The sequence below is a fragment of the Lissotriton vulgaris genome, chromosome 5 (genome assembly GCF_964263255.1).
Source record: "Lissotriton vulgaris chromosome 5, aLisVul1.2, whole genome shotgun sequence".
NCBI classification, from domain to species: Eukaryota; Metazoa; Chordata; class Amphibia; order Caudata; family Salamandridae; genus Lissotriton; species Lissotriton vulgaris.
This window is the reverse complement of record NC_141693.1, coordinates 1,698,205,223-1,698,225,677: the sequence shown is the minus strand read 5'-3', so window position 1 is coordinate 1,698,225,677 and position 20,455 is coordinate 1,698,205,223. Positions and strand designations below refer to the sequence as shown.

General features: G+C 43.1%; 1 protein-coding gene across 2 annotated transcripts in view; it reads left to right on the top strand.

The window, feature by feature from the left end:
• MYO1D (myosin ID) overlaps window positions 1–20,455 on the top strand; it is a 512,976-nt gene that overhangs the window by 342,097 nt on the left and 150,424 nt on the right. For both annotated transcript variants that reach the window (XM_086923844.1, XM_086923845.1), the window contains exon 19: window positions 15,537–15,641. In XM_086923844.1, the coding sequence (XP_086779970.1) occupies window positions 15,537–15,641 (105 nt within the window). The remainder of the gene's footprint in view (window positions 1–15,536; window positions 15,642–20,455) is intronic.

The following is a 20,455-nucleotide window of genomic DNA, read 5'->3' as shown; positions in this document are numbered from 1 at the left end:
TATATAGTTAGTTGCACTAACTATATATCGCGCACCCGCAATCCACTGCTGATGATGTCACATATTACATCATTCATGACATGGTCAGTGACATCACTGATGACATCACTGATGACATCTCAAATGACATCACTGATGACATCACTGATGACATCTCATTTGACATTACTGATCACATCACTGATGATATCATTCATGTGATAATACGATGAACCTCTTCAGACTCTAATATAACCTTAGATACAATCAGTGTAAACAGACACTCACAGACTGTCACTCATCCATGGAGTTACTCACACACCTAGTCAGTCATGCAAAGAATCAATCACACCTCCATTTCCTCAACTATACAGTTATACAAACTTTACTTATTCAAACATATACTAACACATATTTACTCTCTTATACAATCCCTGATACAAGTTCACAATGATCCATACAGCCACTCACACATTCACTGACTCTTATGCACAGTTATTTATATATGTCAACTCTCACATGTACTGTGTTTTACATATGTACTTACTTTGACATGTAGCACTGAGATATCCATTCACTCACCAATACACTCATGCACACAGTCAACCGCCCATACAGCTGTTTCCACATGCACTTTTGAAACCATACATCTAGTGAATCAACTGCTCACACATCTATGCACAGAGTCATACACCTCCCAGCCACCCACACACACACTCAGTTTCCCATACAAATACTTGGGCAACCAATCAATAACCCATATAGTTACTCATATAGCTACTTATCAACACATGCAACAGTTTACAGAACAACAGACATAATGATGCACAAATTAAGACAGTTTAGTCACTAACCCATGCACTCAGTGAGACACATTTAATCACTCACTCATACAGTCAGTCATGCACCTACTAAATCCTTCATCCAGACACTTATACATCCACTCATTCTTCAATATGTAAGACATATTTTAACTTTACAGAAACATACAGTCACTGGATGTTGTCATCAGTGATGTCATCAGTGATGTCATTTGAGATGTCATCAGTGATGTCACTGACCATGTCATGAATGATGTAATATGTGACATCATCAGCAGTGGATTGCGGGTGCGCGATATATAGTTAGTGCAACTAACTATATATGAAATTTCAATGGTTTTGTGTGAGTAAAATAAGGTTTTGTAAATGCGAATTCCTAACTATATATGGTCTATAACCTATGGTTTTTTCAGTGAATTTTCAAGGTTTTGTAAATGCTAATTCCTAACTATATATGGTCTATAACCTATGGTTTTTTCAGTGAATTTTCAAGGTTTTGTAAATGCTAATTCCTAACTATATATGGTCTATAACCTATGGTTTTTTCAGTGAATATATATATATACATACATATATAAACATATATCATCTGTATATCTATATAAATACAAACATAAATGCATGCATACATATACTTATATGCATACAGATGCATGTTATTTACATGAAAGTTGAAAAAACACTAATAAAAGCAAAGCTAAAAAGCCACCTCATTACAAACAGAATGGCTTTAACTTAAACAAGGGCGAACTCTATTGCATTTTCAATGCTTGTTTACTTTGGTTCCATCAAGAAGGCATTCAGATGTGTCACACATTTGCCATAAATTCTGAATGTTAGCACTCTAGTTGCACATTAGATCACTGTAGTAAAGCTACTGCTCACCAGGGACGTCTGCTGCTGGTATTCAAAGTGCATGTTTCAGTCTGCATGTCAGAATTTTTTTAATGAAATAGAAGAGGATTTGAGAAGTCACTCAAAATGATCCCTAATTTTTCTTTCTGAAGCACTAATCATACTTTCTATGGCAAAATTAACCCCCTCATGTTGTTCCTTTTTAAATTGAGTGTTTTCAGACTTACCACTTCCTTCCAATCAAGATGGCTTCTGGTGTGCCATACTTTTGTCAAAAATAAGACTGTTAGCGCTCTAGTTGTTCTTTAGAACACTCTGGGACATTCTGTCATTGGGCTATACTTGGGGTACTTCTGGGTGATATTTGGGCTACATTTAGGCTCTTTTGTCTCTGGTGGCCATCTTGGGAGACTGTATGTCAGAATTTTTTAATGAAATTGAAGAGGGTTTGAGAAGTCACTCAAAATGTGCCCTAATTTTTCTTTCTGCAGCACTAATCATAATTCATATGGCAAAAAATACCCCCTCATTTTGTTCCTTTTTAAATTAAGTGGTTTAAGAGTTACCACTTTATTCCAATCAAGATGGCTTCAGGTGTGCCATACCTTTGTAATAAGTAGGACTGTTAGCGCTCTAGTTGTTCTTTAGAACACTCTGGGACATTCTGTCATTGGGCTATACTTGGGCTACATCTGGGTGATATTTGGGCTACATTTGGGCTCTTTTGTCTCTGGTGGCCATTTTGGGAGACTGCATGTCAGAATTTTTTAATGAAATAGAAGAGGATTTGAAAAGTCACTCAAAATGTGCCCTAATTTTTCTTTCTGCAGCACTAATAATACCTTCTATTGCATAATATACCCCCTCATTTTGTTCCTTTTTAAATTAAATGTTTTAAGAGTTACCACTTTATTCCAATCAAGATGGCTTCAGGTGTGCCATACCTTTGTAATAAGTAGGACTGTTAGCGCTCTAGTTGTTCTTTAGAACACTCTGGGACATTCTGTCATTGGGCTATACTTGGGCTACATCTGGGTGATATTTGGGCTACATTTGGGCTCTTTTGTCTCTGGTGGCCATTTTGGGAGACTGCATGTCAGAATGTTTTAATGAAATAGAAAAGGATTTGAGAAGGCACTCAAAATGTGCCCTAATTTTTCATTCTGCAGCACTAATCATACTTTCTATGGCAAAATATACCCCCTCATGTTGTTTCTTTTTAAATTAAATGTTTTAAGAGTTACCACTTTATTCCAATCAAGATGGCTTCAGGTGTGCCATACCTTTGTAATAAGTAGGACTGTTAGCGCTCTAGTTGTTCTTTAGAACACTCTAGGAGGCTGCAGTAGAACACAAAGGAATCAACTGACAGTCTCTGTCCTTGTTGGATGTACATGTTTTACTGAGAATGTCAGACTTCATTTTCACATGACTGAGAAAGATAATGTGAATTTACAGAAAATATGCTTTCAGTTTAGCTTATAGATCCCCTTACAAACCACTGTGGGAAAATCATGAGATATTAGTTTTCTTTCAAACAATATTCATGATATCACAGCAGAAGGTTTTTTCACATGGTAAAATCACCTTGGAACCCACCACAATTCCTAAAACGAGTATGGTACCATCAACAAATGATTTATAATGTAACTAAAGTCCTAAAAACCTCTATTAACTACAATGCTTTTTAATGAGGTGCTATCATGTATATTGGTCCCAAGATGGCTGCCAACACTTCTTGGATGAAGTGCTGACAGCCAATCAGATCAGATGTGTGGTTAGGCTCCGCCCAGATATATATCTTTTTTTGAACCTAAATTACTCAAAATCCACTGGAGCACATATATTGAGACCTAGCAAAGGCACATCGGGCTAACAGTCCCTACAATTTTGCCAAGTTTCGTGCAAATCCATTCAGCCGTTCGAGCTAAAAGTGAGGCCAACCGCCCTATGGAAATTAACATGGGAAAAACGCGTTTTGGGACCCCCCTTTTTTCTCGGCCCCCCTTGATGAAACCCCCCCAAATTGTCAGGGGCTGCTCAGAAACAAAATGTTCCATTTTCCTGAAAATTTCAGCCAATTCCGTCCACAAACGCCAAAGTTATTAGACATAGAATTTTCAAAAATCCCATAGAGAAAAAATCCTAACTATATATACCTACTGGCGACCGCCAGTAGGTAATATATATATATATATATATATATATATATATATATATATATAATCTCAAATAATAGGTTATAGTTTCAAGTGGGGGTAGGAAGTGGAATCTAAGCCACTCCCCTACCTGACATAGTGAAGTATGATCCACCCATGCTTGACACACAAAGCAAAACCATTACCACAGTTGGGTGAAACACAACAGGATCAAGTGCTACATGTATCAAAAAAGGCTTGCATGCAACCATAGGCGAGGCTTACCCGCAATCGTCTGGTGTAGTGCCTCAACTGGGGCTCTGCCGTGTGGCTCAGGGTACTCTCAACCCTATTCAGCAATATAGGAGGGAGTAGGAAAGAAAAGAAAAAAGGAAAGGAATGCAGCTTTCCAAATAGATGACTAAGCAGGTGTGAAATTTGTACAGATTTGTAAACTCCAAGGACCGCATCTAAGTGTATTTGCAACATTCCAACACCAGGCAGATGCTGAAGCGGTGTGATACGCTGAGCCATTGCATCTTAAACAGGATACTAAGCAAAGGAAATGCAATTTATCCAAAGGGAGCTGGTCATGTCTGTGCATTGTATAGTGCTATGCGCCCAATATTCAGTATGCACAGCGCAAAAACAGCTTGCATTAGAAAAGTGGTTGTCGTAAAAAACATGTGTTAGCCAGGTTGGAAATAATACTTAAACTCAAAGGAGAGTGAAAGAGTCTATCTTGGGTCACCCAGTAATGCATAAACACTTATTAGCATAGCCTTGTAATAGCCAGAAGTCAGAGAGCGCAAATGGAATTATTTCAAAAGAAGCTGTCAACACAAGCTGCAATGAGGCATGAGGTGTGTTATACTATGAGGCATGTTATACTGTGTGTGGGGCTGATCAGCAGCAAGGAACTCGCCATATCTCTAGGCTACAATGACCCAAAACGAATGAATGAATCATGTTGTGGTGCTCGTGGGGCTGATCAGCAGCAAGGAGCTAGCTGTCGACATTGGCGGCAATGACCCTAGGAGAATACATGAGGCATGTTATACTGCACGGGGGATGATCAGCCACAAGGAGCTAGGGGCTCTTAGCTCTTAGGGAACGGAGTCTGGCCACTTCTGACACCAGGTTAGAGGTGACTGGATGTGGCGGGCAAAATGGCTCATATACTGTTGATTTGCACTCCCATAGCTCGTCTATGACATTTTACCTCTGTGGAATATAGGTAAGAGAGGCTGGGGATTGTAGTTGAAGATGATCCCTGCCTCGTTTGGAATGCGCTCCTATATCGAATATTATTCCTGCACTTTGTGTCAAATAGTCCCTGTGGATTCTGGGAAATGTAGTTCAATACGGCTGGGGATTGTAGTTCGAACAATCCGAGCCTCGTCTGTGCTGTTTGCAGCGGACTCGTATATCGCACATAATTCACACACCAATGGTGCATATAGCTGGGGATTGTAGTTAAAGCAGTCCCAGCCTCGTCTAATCTGCACTGGCGAGGAGAGGGGACTGTTCGAAGGTGACACAAGCAGCATAGAAGATAAGTTGTCAATGGCCAAGGGAAAGCCTGTAATGCAGTGAATTTGGTACCCCACAGTTACTCAGGATAACCCAGTCTACAGAGTTATAAAGTGATCCTTAACAAGGCTAACACATATAGATACATATTTAGAAACCTGCTTAGTACTAGGAGAGATAGAGATAGTATGGCCCTGTCCAACCTCGTGAAGATTGACGTCCTCTCATGTCAGTGGTGTGAAGGTTAGAAATTAAAGTTTAATAGGGAGGGGATGTCTGATCTATAACCGCAATCACCGCTGTAGTATTCAGGGCCCTTAAGCCCTTCGGTGCTAGGAGTAACAACAATTACCAGCCTCCCTGAGGTCATTGTCCTTTCGATGTTAGTTATGCAGGTACTTTCAATGTAAAGGTTATTTCATGGGATAGAGGACCAGGGGATCTCATTGTTAAGCTCATCAATTTTGCTGCGTAATCTGTAGATCCATTTCTGTTCTCTAACAAAGAGATGTTGGTAACTAAAAGGGGTATATAAGGGTTTGTCTAAGACTATCCAGTGCAATTCCTCAGCTGAGTGTCCTTTCTCAATAAAATGATTGGTCCGTTTTGTGGCCGTTAATTACATTTGATCGTGCTTTTGTGTTCAGTGATGCGAGTCTTCACTTTGCTTGTCGTCATACCAACATAATGAAGCCCACACAGGTAGGTAATGAGGTACACCAGTCTGTCACTGTTACAATTTGTGTGCTGACTCAACTCCCAGGGCTCATTCATCACTATGTTGATGTGGGAGGTGTGTGATGTCAAAACACAGACTCCACAGGAACCTCAAGGAAAATGTCCTTGTACTGGTGGTATGCCCCATAGTGTGTTCTGTGTGTTGACAACTGCTGTGGGATGGACTTAGTCCCTTTCATATCCAGATATACAAGGAACATGCAAACACTCTGTCCACACAATTGCTAGACAGACATTATCCTGCCTCGCTCATATAAAATTCTGCCAAGAATGCCAAGAACAACAACCGGGAAATACTCCTTGCCTTTAAGCCTCCCAAACCTTTCACAGACAGATTGATGTGTTAACACCTTTTGTAGCCTCTCATACTTGATAAAAAAAATCAATATGCAAAAATTGGCATATTCTGAACAAAGGGACTAATTCCATCCCACGTCTCCTTTTTGCATTTAAACGCAGCAGTAATCTTAAAGAAAAGCTGGTACACATAAGACCACCACCAGTTGCCAGCATGCAGAACATGCTATGGAGTCTACCGCCAGTACAAGGCCATTTTCATTGCCGTTTCTGTGCATCCACAAGGACTGTTTGACACCAACGCGTCATCAGTGCGGAAATTATATTTGATATACGAGGGAATTGCAAATGAGGACAGGAATGTCTTTAACTGCAATCCCCTGCCTCTTTCAACTATGCTCCACAGAGGTCGGATGTCATAGAAGCGCTATTGGCGGACGAATCAACATTATTTAAGCTTTGTACGTCGCATCCAGTGCCCCCTAAAGTGGCATCGGATGCAGCCGGACTCCACTCCCTAAGAGGTAAGCGCTGCTACCTCCTTGCTGCTGATCAGCCCCCTGCGCACAATAACATGCCTCATTAATTCTTTTTGGGTCATTGTAGCCGGCACCTACGCCTATCTCCTTGCTGCTGATCAGCCCCACGTGCACTATAATACATCTCATGTATTCTCCCTGGATCAGTGTAGCCAGAGTCTAAGTGTTATTTACGTTTTTTATAAACAAGGGAACCCCACTTATTAGAACCTGGGGTGGAATGATGCTTTTTCAAATACAGTGGTTCTGTTTTTGGCCTGATTAGGTCCGGGAGGACAAGAGTGGGTAGCGAGTATTCAATAAACGCTAAGGAGCAAAAGCTGTAGGTATAGGTAGAAACAGTTATTTATTTGATCTTTTCTTTTTTGAATATACATAAATACTTGTACTTATACTGTATTTTCAGGTGCTCAGGTGAATAGTATGGTGCAGGACGTGACAAAAGTGAACAAAGTGAACGGACTGTCACACAACAACAAACAAGGTTAAAAAACAATTATATACAATAGAGAGAGTAAAAATCCTTGGGTATGTCGACGGCGTTTCGATCTATGTAACTTTAGATCATCATCAGGACTGATGAGCTTCCTGAAACTTGCCAAGGCATTTTCAGACAAGGATGATATTTGTATACTTTAGTTGAAGGTTGCTTACTGGAGAGAATACAGTAGTTAAAGAAAATCTTCTCTCAATTAGGTGATCCAAGTAGCGCTCTGTCACTTTAATTTAGACGAGGGTCCTACATGGATTGAATGTTTTAGCAGGGCGAGGGAAATTGTTTGTTCCTTATCCTCGCTATGGAAAATTAGTTTTGGCGCGGTCGCGGGGCAGGTTGCGAGTCTCTCGGCAGCCGTTACTCACCTTGTGAGAGACTCGGACCCCCAACCTGCCCCGCGACCGCGCCAAAACTAATTTTCAGGCGCCAAACTCATTAAATGCATAGCGACGAACGCGCTTTAGCAGACCCCCTACCTGCTTCAAATAACGCCGAAATCGAACTTTTTAGGCGCCGGTAATTGAACTTTCCATAGCGAGGATAAGGAACAAACAATTTCCCTCGCCCTGCTAAAACATTCAATCCATGTAGGACCCTCGTCTAAATTAAAGTGACAGAGCGCTACTTGGATCACCTAATTTAGAGAAGATTTTCTTTAACTACTGTATTCTCTCCAGTAAGCAACCTTCAACTAAAGTATACAAATATCATCCTTGTCTGAAAATGCCTTGGCAAGTTTCAGGAAGCTCATCAGTCCTGATGATGATCTAAAGTTACATAGATCGAAACGCCGTCGACATACCCAAGGATTTTTACTCTCTCTATTGTATATAATTGTTTTTTAACCTTGTTTGTTGTTGTGTGACAGTCCGTTCACTTTGTTCACTTTTGTCACGTCCTGCACCATACTATTCACCTGAGCACCTGAAAATACAGTATAAGTACAAGTATTTATGTATATTCAAAAAAGAAAAGATCAAATAAATAACTGTTTCTACCTATACCTACAGCTTTTGCTCCTTAGCGTTTATTGAATACTCGCTACCCACTCTTGTCCTCCCGGACCTAATCAGGCCAAAAACAGAACCACTGTATTTGAAAAAGCATAAGTGTTATTTACAACCTGGGAAACAAACGATTTTATAGCATCCGCTCTTCTAATTAAGCTGTTTTGGGGCCTTGTATCTGAATATTGGGCTCTGAGCACTTTACAGCTAACTGACCTGATTAGCTCCCTTTGGATACATTGCATTGCCTTTGCTTAGTGTTTTGTTTAAGATGCAATGGCTCAGCGTATGAATGAATGAATGAATGATTATGCATTTATATAGCGCATGGCTAACCAGAGGCATACCAGCGCATTAAGTACCTAGTCATTACTCCGGCTCAGAGAAACAGATAGGTTTTAAGGAGATTTTGCAGCGTGTAGGGAGAAACGACAGCCGCCCATGCGTGTCCTTTTAAACCTAGGGACTGACAGAAGTTTCTTGTGGTTCGATCTGATGGTCTGGGGAATATAATGGAGCTGAAACATGGGTTGGATCAAGGCAGGTCCGGAGTCAGAAGGACTTATGGACAGTGCACATAGCCTTAAACCAAATCCTTTGTTGCACTGGCAGCCAGTGCAACTGACGTAATGCCGATTTGGCCGAACTCTATTTAGGCACATCCATTAGCAAGCGTGCAGCACAGTTTTGTACTATCTGCAAGACGTTAATAGTTCCCTGAGGGGCGCCCAGATATACTGCATTCGCGTAGTCAAGTCGCGACAAAATGAGTGACTGGACCAACAGACGCCTAGGCTCAAAAGGGAGAAGATTTAAAATCTTTCTTAATAGTCTATTCAGACCAAAGCAAGTTGCCGCAACCTTACGCGCTTGTACCAGAAAATTGAGATTGGGATCTAACCAGACACCCAGACTCTTAATTTGCTTCTTGGGGGGCAGGGGCAACCCAAGACAGCTGGGCCACCAAGGATCCAGATTATTGGGGGCCATATGCCCCAACATTATTATTTCGGTCTTGGACCCGTTAAGTTTCAGAAAGGATGCATCCATCCATTCCAGTACTTTACTTGGGCATGAGGAAAGATTAGTGCCAGAGGTGCCATGTCTGGAGAGGGAGACTGCCAACTGGGTGTCATCGGCGTAGGTGACCAACTTGACCCCCCAGGGAAGAACAACCTGGGCTAATGGTCTCATGCAGATGTTAAACATGGTAGGACTTAAAGAGGATCCCTGGGGGACGCCGTACTGTAAGGGAATCTGCTTTGAAATTGCCTCATCTTCAAAGACAGAAAAAGTTCTGTCCCTGAGAAAGGACTTAAGCCAATTCGGAGCCATCCCTGATACCCCCACATCACTCAATCTCTGAGTCATTATCGAGTGATTAACCGTGTCGAAGGCCGCGCTGAGGTCTAATAAAATAATAGCAGCGCAGCTTCCAGATTCCACTGTTTTCCTTGCTTCTTCGACTACGGCAATAAGGGCCGTCTCAGTACCTTGCTTACATCTAAAACCCATCTGGGTGGGATGTAAGGCATTATTATTTTCCAAAATGGTGGATAATAAGGACTTAAAATGTTTTTCGGCCAGTTTACCTATCCCAGGTAACAAAGAAATGGGACGATAGTTTGCCCAATCCTCTGGATCCAAGTTTGGTTTCTTTAAGAGTGCCTTCACTCTTGCCTGTTTCCAGGGGGGTGGTACCAGTCCGGTTGCGAGGGAGAGATTAATACAATCCAGTAGCACTGGGGAGACTATCTCAGAGACCAACTTAAGGGTGGTGGGAGGAGCGGCATCGGCCGGAGATCCAGACTTAAAGGTTCCCCAATAGTCGCTGGAGAGTGGGTAAGTCAAGGGGAACGAATTCCTCCAGTCTAACCAACCCATCAGGGGGGCACGGAGTACTGTGGGTTCCAACTGCTGAAACCACGAGTAGATGCTAGGAACTTTAGAAGCAAAAAAAATTGCTAGCTCATCGCAACGTCTCTGTGCATTAGATGGTTCAATGAGAGGGCCTGAAGGACTAACCAGTGATGTAAAAATGTTGAAAATTTCCCTAGGGGCGTTAGAGGCAGAGGCAATCTTATCTTGGTAATAGTTGGATTGTGTTGTTTTTATTTTATCTTTATAGGTCCGAAGAGCTGATCTATAATTGCTTTTACTGACCTCTGAGAAGTCCTTCCTCCATTTTCTTTCCAACTGTTTACAGGATTGCTTGAGAGTTTTTAATTCCGGAGTATACCATGCGTTTTTATTGGCACCCGTGCGGTGACACAGTTCTGTTTTCGGCAGGGTATGGTCCAAAGAGGACTCCAGCCAATTATTCAAGGATGCATTTGCTGTTATAGGATTCGCGCTAAGAGCCGGAACAGACAGACTAAGATTTGCAACCCATTCCTCCACTGGTAGCTTAGACCAGACGCGACTCCATTTTTTTGTATTTATAACAGGAGGTGCCTGGACGGAAGGGGACCAGGAAAAGGATAAAAGGGTATGATCTGACCAAGGAACTACAGTGGATTCCCCAAGATGATGTGGTCAAGATTGGTGAAGAAATGGTCGAGCAGATGACCTGCTCTGTGGGTGGGGCCAGTGACGATTTGTTTCAGTTGAAGCACATCTAAGCCTGCCAAAAGATTTTGAAAGGCAGGAGTGTCCGGTTCATCCAGATGGATGTTAAAATCCCCTAGAATGGAAAAATTTGGAGTGATGCTTGCGTGATTTATAACAGTGTTAGGAAGATCGTTACAAAAGTTAGCGTGTGCTTCTGGAGGGCGATATAAAACAATCCCTGATAAAGTACATATGGTAGAAAAACTGATAGAAAACATGACACTCTCACAATCAGAGATAGTGCAGCCCGTTGTTCTACAGCCGTAGGTATTTTTATAAATGATTGCAATTCCACCACCCTGACCCTTATCTCGGTCTTGTTTCATAATGCCATATTTTGGGGGTAGAGCCCGAACAACATTGGGATCAGACGAGGCATTCGTCCAAGTTTCCGTTAAGAAGAGCACATCGGGGCATCTTTCTTCTAGTAGCATGCATAGTTCAATGGCATGTTTGGGGAGGGAGCGGCAGTTAAGTAATGCAAGGGAATATGACCTAGTGTTACCGGTGAGTGGCATAGGGAGTTCATAGGATGAAAGGTCAAATTTGCAGCAGGGACAGGAACTTTGTCCCTTATCGTGTAATATAATATTTGAACATCTAGTGCTTTCATTTCCCCTAAATGTCAACAGCTGTTCCTTATTGTACCTCAAATTCCCCGAAGTATATTGACCAGGGGCTCTGGCCCCTGGGCCCGTCCTGGCGCGGATGGGCGCAGACGGGCTCTCCTTTGGCGCTCCTTCGGTGCGATGACGGCGCGTCCGCTGTCTGCGTCCGCTGCGCGGAGGCATGACAGCCTATTTTTATAATACCGCAGATCGCGTCCCAAACACTAGCCCGCTACCCTGAATCCCTCCCAAGATGCCCTCTCGACATTCCGGCAGCCTCCGTGGGCGTGTGAAGGCTCAGCACCTACTCGGCTGAGTGAGGGTGGATGTGGCGGTAAGGTTTTAAAAACAAATAGCAAATTACCAAAATAAATTTCTAATAAAAACGCAAGTACGCACAAACAGAGCTCCGCTCCCGGCTTCCGCCTCAGGAGTGACTAGGTCTTGCGCTCGTGACAGCACTGCCCCTTTTTATAATACCGCAGATTGCGTCCCAAACACTAGCCCGCTACCCTGAATCCCTCCCAAGATGGCCGCTCGATATTCCGTCAGCCTCCGTGGGCGTGTGAAGGCTCAGCACCTACCTACTCGGCAGAGTGAGGGTGGATGTGGCGGTAAGGTTTTAAAAACAAATGGCGAATTGCCAAAATAAATTTCTAATTAAAAATGCAAGTACGCACAAACAGAGCTCCGCTCCCGGCTTCCGCCTCAGGAGGGACTAGTTCTCGCCCTCGTGACAGCACTGCCCCTTTTTATAATACTGCAGATCGCGTCCCAAACACTAGCCCGCTACCCTGAATCCCTCCCAAGATGGCGGCTCGATATTCCGGCAGCCTCCGTGGGCGTGTGAAGGCTCAGCACCTACTCGGCTGAGTGAGGGTGGATGTGGCGGTAAGGTTTTAAAAACAAAAAGCAAATTGCCAAAATAAATTTCTAATCAAAAATGCAAGTACGCACAAACAGAGCTCCGCTCCCGGCTTCCGCCTCCGGAGTGACTAGGTCTCTACGCTTCGGCGTCTCCCTGGTGTATAAATGTTGTAAATACACTTAGATGTGATCTTTGCAGTTTCCAAACCTGTACAAATGACATACCCACTTAGCCATCTCTTTGGCAAGATGCCTTTCCTTTCTTGATTTAGAGTGCCTTGAGCCTTTTATATCTCTGTGACCATTTGTCTGTTCTTTAATACTCTCTCCTATACTGCTAAATAGGATTGAGAGTACCCTGAGCCCCACTTCAGGGCCAGAATTGAGGCACTACACCAGACAATTGCGAGTAAGACTCACTTATGGTTGCATTGCATGCAAGCCTTTTTTGATGCAAGAAGCGCTTACTTGATCCTGTTGTGTTTCACCCAACTGTGGTAATGGTTTTGCATTCTGTGTGGAAAACATGGGTGGATCATACTTCACACTATCAGGTAGTGGACTGGCTTAGACTCCACATCCTACCCCCACTTGAAACTTTAACCTAGTTGTACATTTTACTTGTATATATTTTTTTATATATATTGTTTTGCAGATGACCGCCAGTAGATCCCCTTCTTGGACCCATAGAAGACCCCTGGGTGGTTTTGTATCATATTTCACTATCACTATATACTCCCTTTTTTTAGCAGAAGCCCTATCACTATAGGTTCTGAGGAATGCCGCAACACCTTGTCTGAGGGTTATGGGTATAAACATTTTGACCTACATCAGTGACACACTCTCACTCGTTTAATTTTTCCTGCTGTGTCCTTCGTTTTTAAACCTGACCCAGGGGTGCATGAATAAAGTTGTACTCCTACCATGTAGCCACTTTTAATTACCTCACATTTTTGTCCCTCACTCTGCTTACCTCACTACCCCCAGCTCATTAAAGGGTGTTTATTATACCTCTGAAAACATCTGCTGTACTCCTCCCTTTCAGTGAGAGGGTTGTAGCCCGCACCGTGACTAGGCATCATGGTGCAAGGCAATTCCCAATGGTGAATCATGCCACCTATGATGGGTGAGGGAAATTGTCCTTTAAAAGGAATGCTCCATTTCAGCTGGGCTAAAGTGGTTCTTGTCTTACCTTTTTCAGAGCCAGGGGTTCTTTATTGTTATATAGTGTTGAATGGGGAGTTAATTCCTGCTGGTTTTCTCCTCAGTGTTTCAGACACATTCAATCAGTCCTTCGCTAGTTTGCTTCCTACCTTTCTAACCGACACCAGTTTGTTCACATGAGTACCTACATGTCACAAACGATCCTGATCACTTATGGAATCCCCAGAACTCCTTACAATCCCCTGTCATCAACCTTTACTTGGAGCTGCTTGGTGCTCTACTCACAGATAACAGTATCGGCATTCACCAATATGCCGATGATGCACAACTCTACTTGAAATTCTTTCCTACTTCAGACAATGCCTCAAATATTGCTTGCACATCATCCAGACCTGGAAGTCTAGTACCTACCTGAAGATCAACCTATCCAAGACCGAATTCTTGTTATTTGCCAAGAACAATAAACAAGTACAAACAATGGCATGAACCTTGACATCTTCGAACCCCAACTTTCACGTTGTGCCAAGCCACTTGGATTCACCCTGGACACCAACTACACACAATACAGCTCTCTCTTCTAAAGAAACTCAAATCGTTTCTTCCACAATGTGACTTTAGAAGTACTGTTCAAGACCTCACACTCTCACATCTGGATGGTGGTAATGCCGTACTCCATGGCCTCCCAGGCTCCACACTGGCACACATTAGGAGCATCCTACATGCTGCAGCACATTTCATTGAGGGCCTGAAGAAATATGATCACATCATCCCTCATGGAACGCTATTGGCTCCTCTTGGTGGCCTGCACCTTTTTTTAAATGATCTGCACCATTTACCAAACTATCACTACCAGCATCGCCACTTATCTTAGAGACAAGCTCACCATCTCTGGTGGGTCTGGGCACACCCGCAGCTAGGACACCATCAGACGGCAGACTAAGAAGTGTAAAAAAGAAAAAAAATTGCAAGCCTTTTCCATCTATGCACCCAGGATCTGGAACAACATCCCTGTATCCATCCGGACCACACAACGATGCTCCAATTCAGGGAATAATTGAAGAGTCACCCCTTTAAAGAACATTACAACACAGTGCAATAACGATCTACAACCAACCTTCCTCTGCTCTTACTCGCTGAAGTTATGCTTGTCTTGGACCATGTGCAGCTCTCTGCTGCATTTTGGCTATGGTTGCACTATAGAAATACTACATACATACAAGAAAATCAGTTAGTACATAGCGTGTAAAGGTGGAAATGTGTGTGCAGTGATACATGTGAGGTATGTACATATCAATAAAGATTCGATTTATACACAACAATAGAGTGGAACTTTGGACAAAGTGATACAGGAGATGCTTGTACACAGCAGTACAGGTGGTATACACAAGAAGGATAGAGGTAAGATAGATCAACAGAACAACAGAGGGGATAAGTGCACAGATTGATATGAATACAACCTCGTACAGATGAAATAATAAAATATTCATGCAAGTAAAAATAAGAAATGATACAAGGAAGATTAAGCAGCAGAAAAATGCAGGGTAAATGGGATGTGGCGAATGTGGATCAATGTCTGCGGAGGTAAATGAATGCTTGACTTCAAGTTTTTTTCTAGACACAAATTTGTAGAATATATTTTTTAGTGTCTGTTGTTATTGGGGTTCTCTGATGTTGGCTTTGGGTAGAGTCTCAATTGAACTACCGTATGTGTCTATATCCTTGGGTGGAGCAGGGCAGGGAGGAGCTGGGTCCACCGTCTCAGGTAGGTCGTTCATATTACAGCACAGTCTATCACATGCCAGACTAGTCTGCTTCTGTGGTGGATTGGAAGAAACCTTTGGAACAAGAGTCCTGTCTTTAATAAAGTGTGTTTTCTCTTCACAGAAACATGACAACATGCAGACGGCAGGCACCTTCCTCTCGGTGGCCAACGAGCTGAAACGGAAGGACAAATTCATGAATGTTCTGTTCTCCTGCCATGTGCGCAAGGTATGCTCCCATCTCTAAACCCTGATTCAGTCTGGGGAGGCCTTCCTGACAGTGAGAACCAGATCAATAAGCAGAGTATAAAGCTGTTAGCAGCAAGGGTACCACATCAGGAGTGCCCGAATTACCAATCACTGAGGAACAAGGTTGATAGTGACTGAAGAGTCTGGACAGGCTGAATGAATCCGCTACGTAAGAGTTCCAGATTCTGGGCATTCTGATCTATACCCTGAGAGCAAGTGCTGAGTCCATATTTATTCGATATTGGGTTTGAAAAGTGTCATAGGATTAACAAAATTGACATGGTTGACCTGATGCTACCAATAAACGGAGATAAGCATTTAGAATTCTCAAAGAGCTTAGTCAGAACAGAAATTGGCAGCTGAGCCGACGGACTGCAATACATTTCACGACTTCTTACTTCAGAAAGTCAGGGATATTCTCACTGAGAGAGATAACACTCCAACAAATCAGATGGCCCTGGATCAGACTCTAGCCCCCGCACCTCAGGTGAGAAGCTCACCGTCCGAACTTAGACTTAGCTCGCTTATCATGCTTTGAATGAATCGCATCAAATCGGGTTCCCCTGCAGATCCCGATCCTCCAAGGATTTTTCATATGACCCTTCCTGGGCTAGAAAGAGAGATCCTCTCCCTACTTAATCACTCCTTGGAGACAGGCCACCTGCCCATTAACATGAAAGAAGCCAGGGTGACCCCACTGTTGAAGAAGCCCGGGGCTGATGCGGCCAATCTTAAAAACTATAGACCCATTTCCCAGCTTCCTTTATTAGCAAAGGTTATGGAGGAACATGTCCTCACAATACTTTCATCTTTTATAGAGGAATGCCAACTACTCCAAGTGAGGCAAGCCGGCTTCAGGGCTCACCATAGTACTGAAGTAGTGATGTTGGCTGTGCTCGATGAGCTCAGAGTTGGAGCCGATAACAAAGATGCGAGCGCCCTGATTTTGTTAGATCCATTAGCGGTGTTCGATACGGTCAATCATGCGCAACTCCTGTTTCTGATTGCCAATCTGGGCATCTGCAGGTTGGCCCACCAGTGGATTGAGTACTTTGCTAGGGCGGACCCAAAGGATCCAACTGGGTGAACAAACATCAAACGGTGGTGCTCTCACCTGTGGGGTTCCCCAGGGCTCAGCTCTATCTCCTCTCCTTTTCAAAGTGTATCTCCAGCCATTAGTGGCAGCCCTAGCCGGTATGGACTGTCAAGGATTTCATTATGCAGACGAAACCCAACTTATTCTGCAGATTAATAATTCTCCGCAAGCCCAGACTTGCGTGCAGAACATCCTTAGATACACTGTGATTTGGATGACAGCCTATTCATTAAAAGTCACTCCGGATAAAACAGAGGTCCTTGTAATCTCCTCTAAAGGTAACCACTGGAATTACAAGAGCTCTGCACTGCCCCTACGCCAGTGCCTGTCATTAAAAGCCTGGGCATTAAGATCAACGCCAACCTTTCCCTGAACAATCAAGTGGCCTCAGTGGTTGGCGCTTGCCTGGACATAATGCGACAGCTGCAAAATTTTTCCTCCCTGCTCTCACCTACTACTCTACAGATGATCGTGTTGGCCACGATCGTGTCCGGGTTGGACTATGGCAATGCTCTTTATATTGGCCTTCCTGAGAAATTAATCAGCAAGCTGCAGGTGATCAGGAACGATGCAGCTGGGCTAATTTATGGGCTCCCTAGAAGGGCTCACACAAGTTGCATTGACTTCCGGTCAAACAGAGAGCCAAGTTCAAGTGCCTTTGCATTGCCCACAAAGCCATCTATGGCCAGGCTCCTGGTTATCAAGGAGCTCCTGATGAAATATGCACCGGGACGCATACTTCATTCGTCCACTGTGGGATTCTTGGCCCCCTCATGAGCTAAAATGGCATCTAAAGGTGGAAGAGCGTTCTCTGTATTATATTCCCCAACTCCGGAATGAATTGCCGGAGAACCTCCGTAAGGAACCCACCCTCCTTCCTTTCAGGAAGTGTCTTAGGACTTATCTGTTTAGGGAGGCCCTGGCATTGTCTAATATATTAGTTTGGTGCTCATCGGGGTAGTAGAAAGTACCTGAGATTTCTCTACAAGCGCTAAGAGACCTGTAGGTGAGCATGCGCTATATAAGCTATAATTAACATAACATAACCCCTCTCTGATCACATCACAAGAACTGATATCAGGTATTAGTTTATCTGATGAGACTTGACCATGATTACGGATTGCTGTACGTTTAAAGAATTCATATCGTAAACTTAAGTGTGCATTATGTTAATAGATAGTGATTGCTAGTAAACTTAAACATCCAACTGCTAAGTAAAATAGCAGTACATACAGTTCTAATTAACAGGAGTAGCCACGTTGGTTAAACCAAATGAGAGGTAAAGTCCACAGTAAATTTCTGGAGCAGTTGCCACCCCTGAATAGTTCAAAATGATCATTATGTTTGTCATGTAAGTGTGATAGACCATTATTCATGATACAAACAAAATGATCTACTCCAACAATGACCAACATAGATTTAGGTTTCGGGATATCAACCCTGGATACATTTACAAAGCATGAACCTAAATTGCGCAGTCACCGGTAAGCTTGGATCTAGCCTCCTGGGCTGCTCTTTTGGATGCCCCGAAGCTGTAAAACTTCAGAGTTGCCACTAGAGGAACTAGGTGGTCATAATAACAGAATCATTAGATAGAATGTTATCTTGATGGAAAAAGAATTGAGAGCACAATTTCACCTTTTTTTTTAAATTACGTTTTTCTCTTTGGAAGGTGCATTCCCTCCCACTCCTTTCACCTCCACCCATCTTCTGTACTTAATTGCCCTTTTCAGTCTGCTCCATGCCCATTTTACTGCTGGCTAATACTAGTACAAGTGTTGCTCTTGAACCCAGTATCACAAGTCCTCTTTCTATTCCGCACAACTGAAATAGAAAGAGGACTTCAAGCCCACACTGCAGCTCTATAGTGGAAAGTCCCTGGAGTGTCATCAGGCACCATATCTAGAGCAGCACTCATGTTATAGACACACAAATGGAAAAACTTGCATCTCTGAATACACACAGTGTATTTGATGGACAAGGTATTTTGTTGCTCTATTCTCCTTAAGAATTAGTTTTGTTTATATGTTCTTGATTTAAACTGGGATTTTCTGATCAATGCATAACGCTGTTATAGTAACAAAGCTGGAAGGGGTATGCGCAGCTAGTTTTGTCTTGTACAGTTGAGCTACTGCCGGGACATGGCCATGCACACAGTGATTAACCACACAAAAGGAGCAGACCAGGTCTGGAAAATAGTGTGTAGCTGTACTAGCCAGAGTGCACTAAAAGGATGCGTGCAGGAACATATGATGGTGAAGATCACTGACTATATGAATCCCATCAGGCCACCGTCGTGGTGGAGTTTGCGTCATATGGGATGTTTACTGATCATTCCAAGACGCAACCGACCTTGTAGTGCCGATGCAGAAATGGATGTCAGGAGGATAGCCGTGATAATCATCATAAAGTGATATTCGACTAAAGTGCAGTGCCTAGAGGACAATAGTGAAATAAAATTGACTACATGGGCGTTGTAAAGTATTCAATACGCATTCAATGTGTCAAAGTTAAAAACACGCCGGGTAATAAGATTACCCAATGGCGCTGTGAAGAACGGTCAACATGTTTCAGCTCTAGGGGCTTTCCCCCAGCTTTCTTCAGGACCATAACAAAAAGAGGCTACTACAACCCAGAGTGAGATGTTAAATCAAAAACCAATCAATGTACTAAAAATTGAGTACATATCTACCAGGAACCATCACACTTGAATGTCCACTGGAAGGAAAGGAGATCGTCTTCTTCCTGAAAAATGGAGTTTGATTTACAACAACATCATATATCGAATACGCATCCAGATACATACAAACAAGCCGCACAGACATAACACACTTGCATGAATAATTGACATTCTGCATATTTAGAAAAAAGCTTAATAGCTCCAACAACATGAGGCATTTCCGCATGATGCTACTCACCCAGCCTTGTGTGGGTGAAGACCTCACCTCACCCGGCAACCGCTCGGGAGTGTGAGACCCCGCTCTATAGTGTAGATAAAAGGAAACAATGAGTAACAACCCTATAGTTTCCAAGCCAATTGCTCTACACAGAAACCTAACATACGTGTGCAAGTGCCCCTTCTGCAAAAACCTCACAGACCCTACTTTAATGTGCATCGCACATGTGATGGACCCAACTAATACAATTCCCATCAGACACAGAGACATACTCAAGTACCACCAAATGGGTGTACACAATAGGTTATAAGGCATATGTCCTATGAGAAGCAGTATGTGTGACCTAGAGCTAGGAATAGCAAATTACCATGATACAGGATATAATATTTACCCCACGACATTAAACAGCAAAGACCTTGGTAATGCCCTAAAGATTCATAGGCTTAACGGGCCGTCATAGCTAGACAGCACAAGATTCCTCAACCAAAACACGAGACTCCATAGTGCGAGACCTCAATACCTACTCTGACAAGTGCAGGTTGACTACAACGAGATGAACAGAAGACTGACCTGTCCGTCGGTGACTCGGATAGTGACCCGAGCGGAAATGGAGGTGTCGGGGAGTCCGCTTATCGCACTTATATAGCTGCCAATAATGGAAAGAAATAGCCACAGTCGCCATTAGAACTCGGCAGACTGTGGCGTGAACGAAGAGATACTACTCACATGCGCATGCGCATTAGCGCGATACACATTGAAGACGTCAGCGCGTGCAGGGAGACACTGCTCTTGCGCACATGC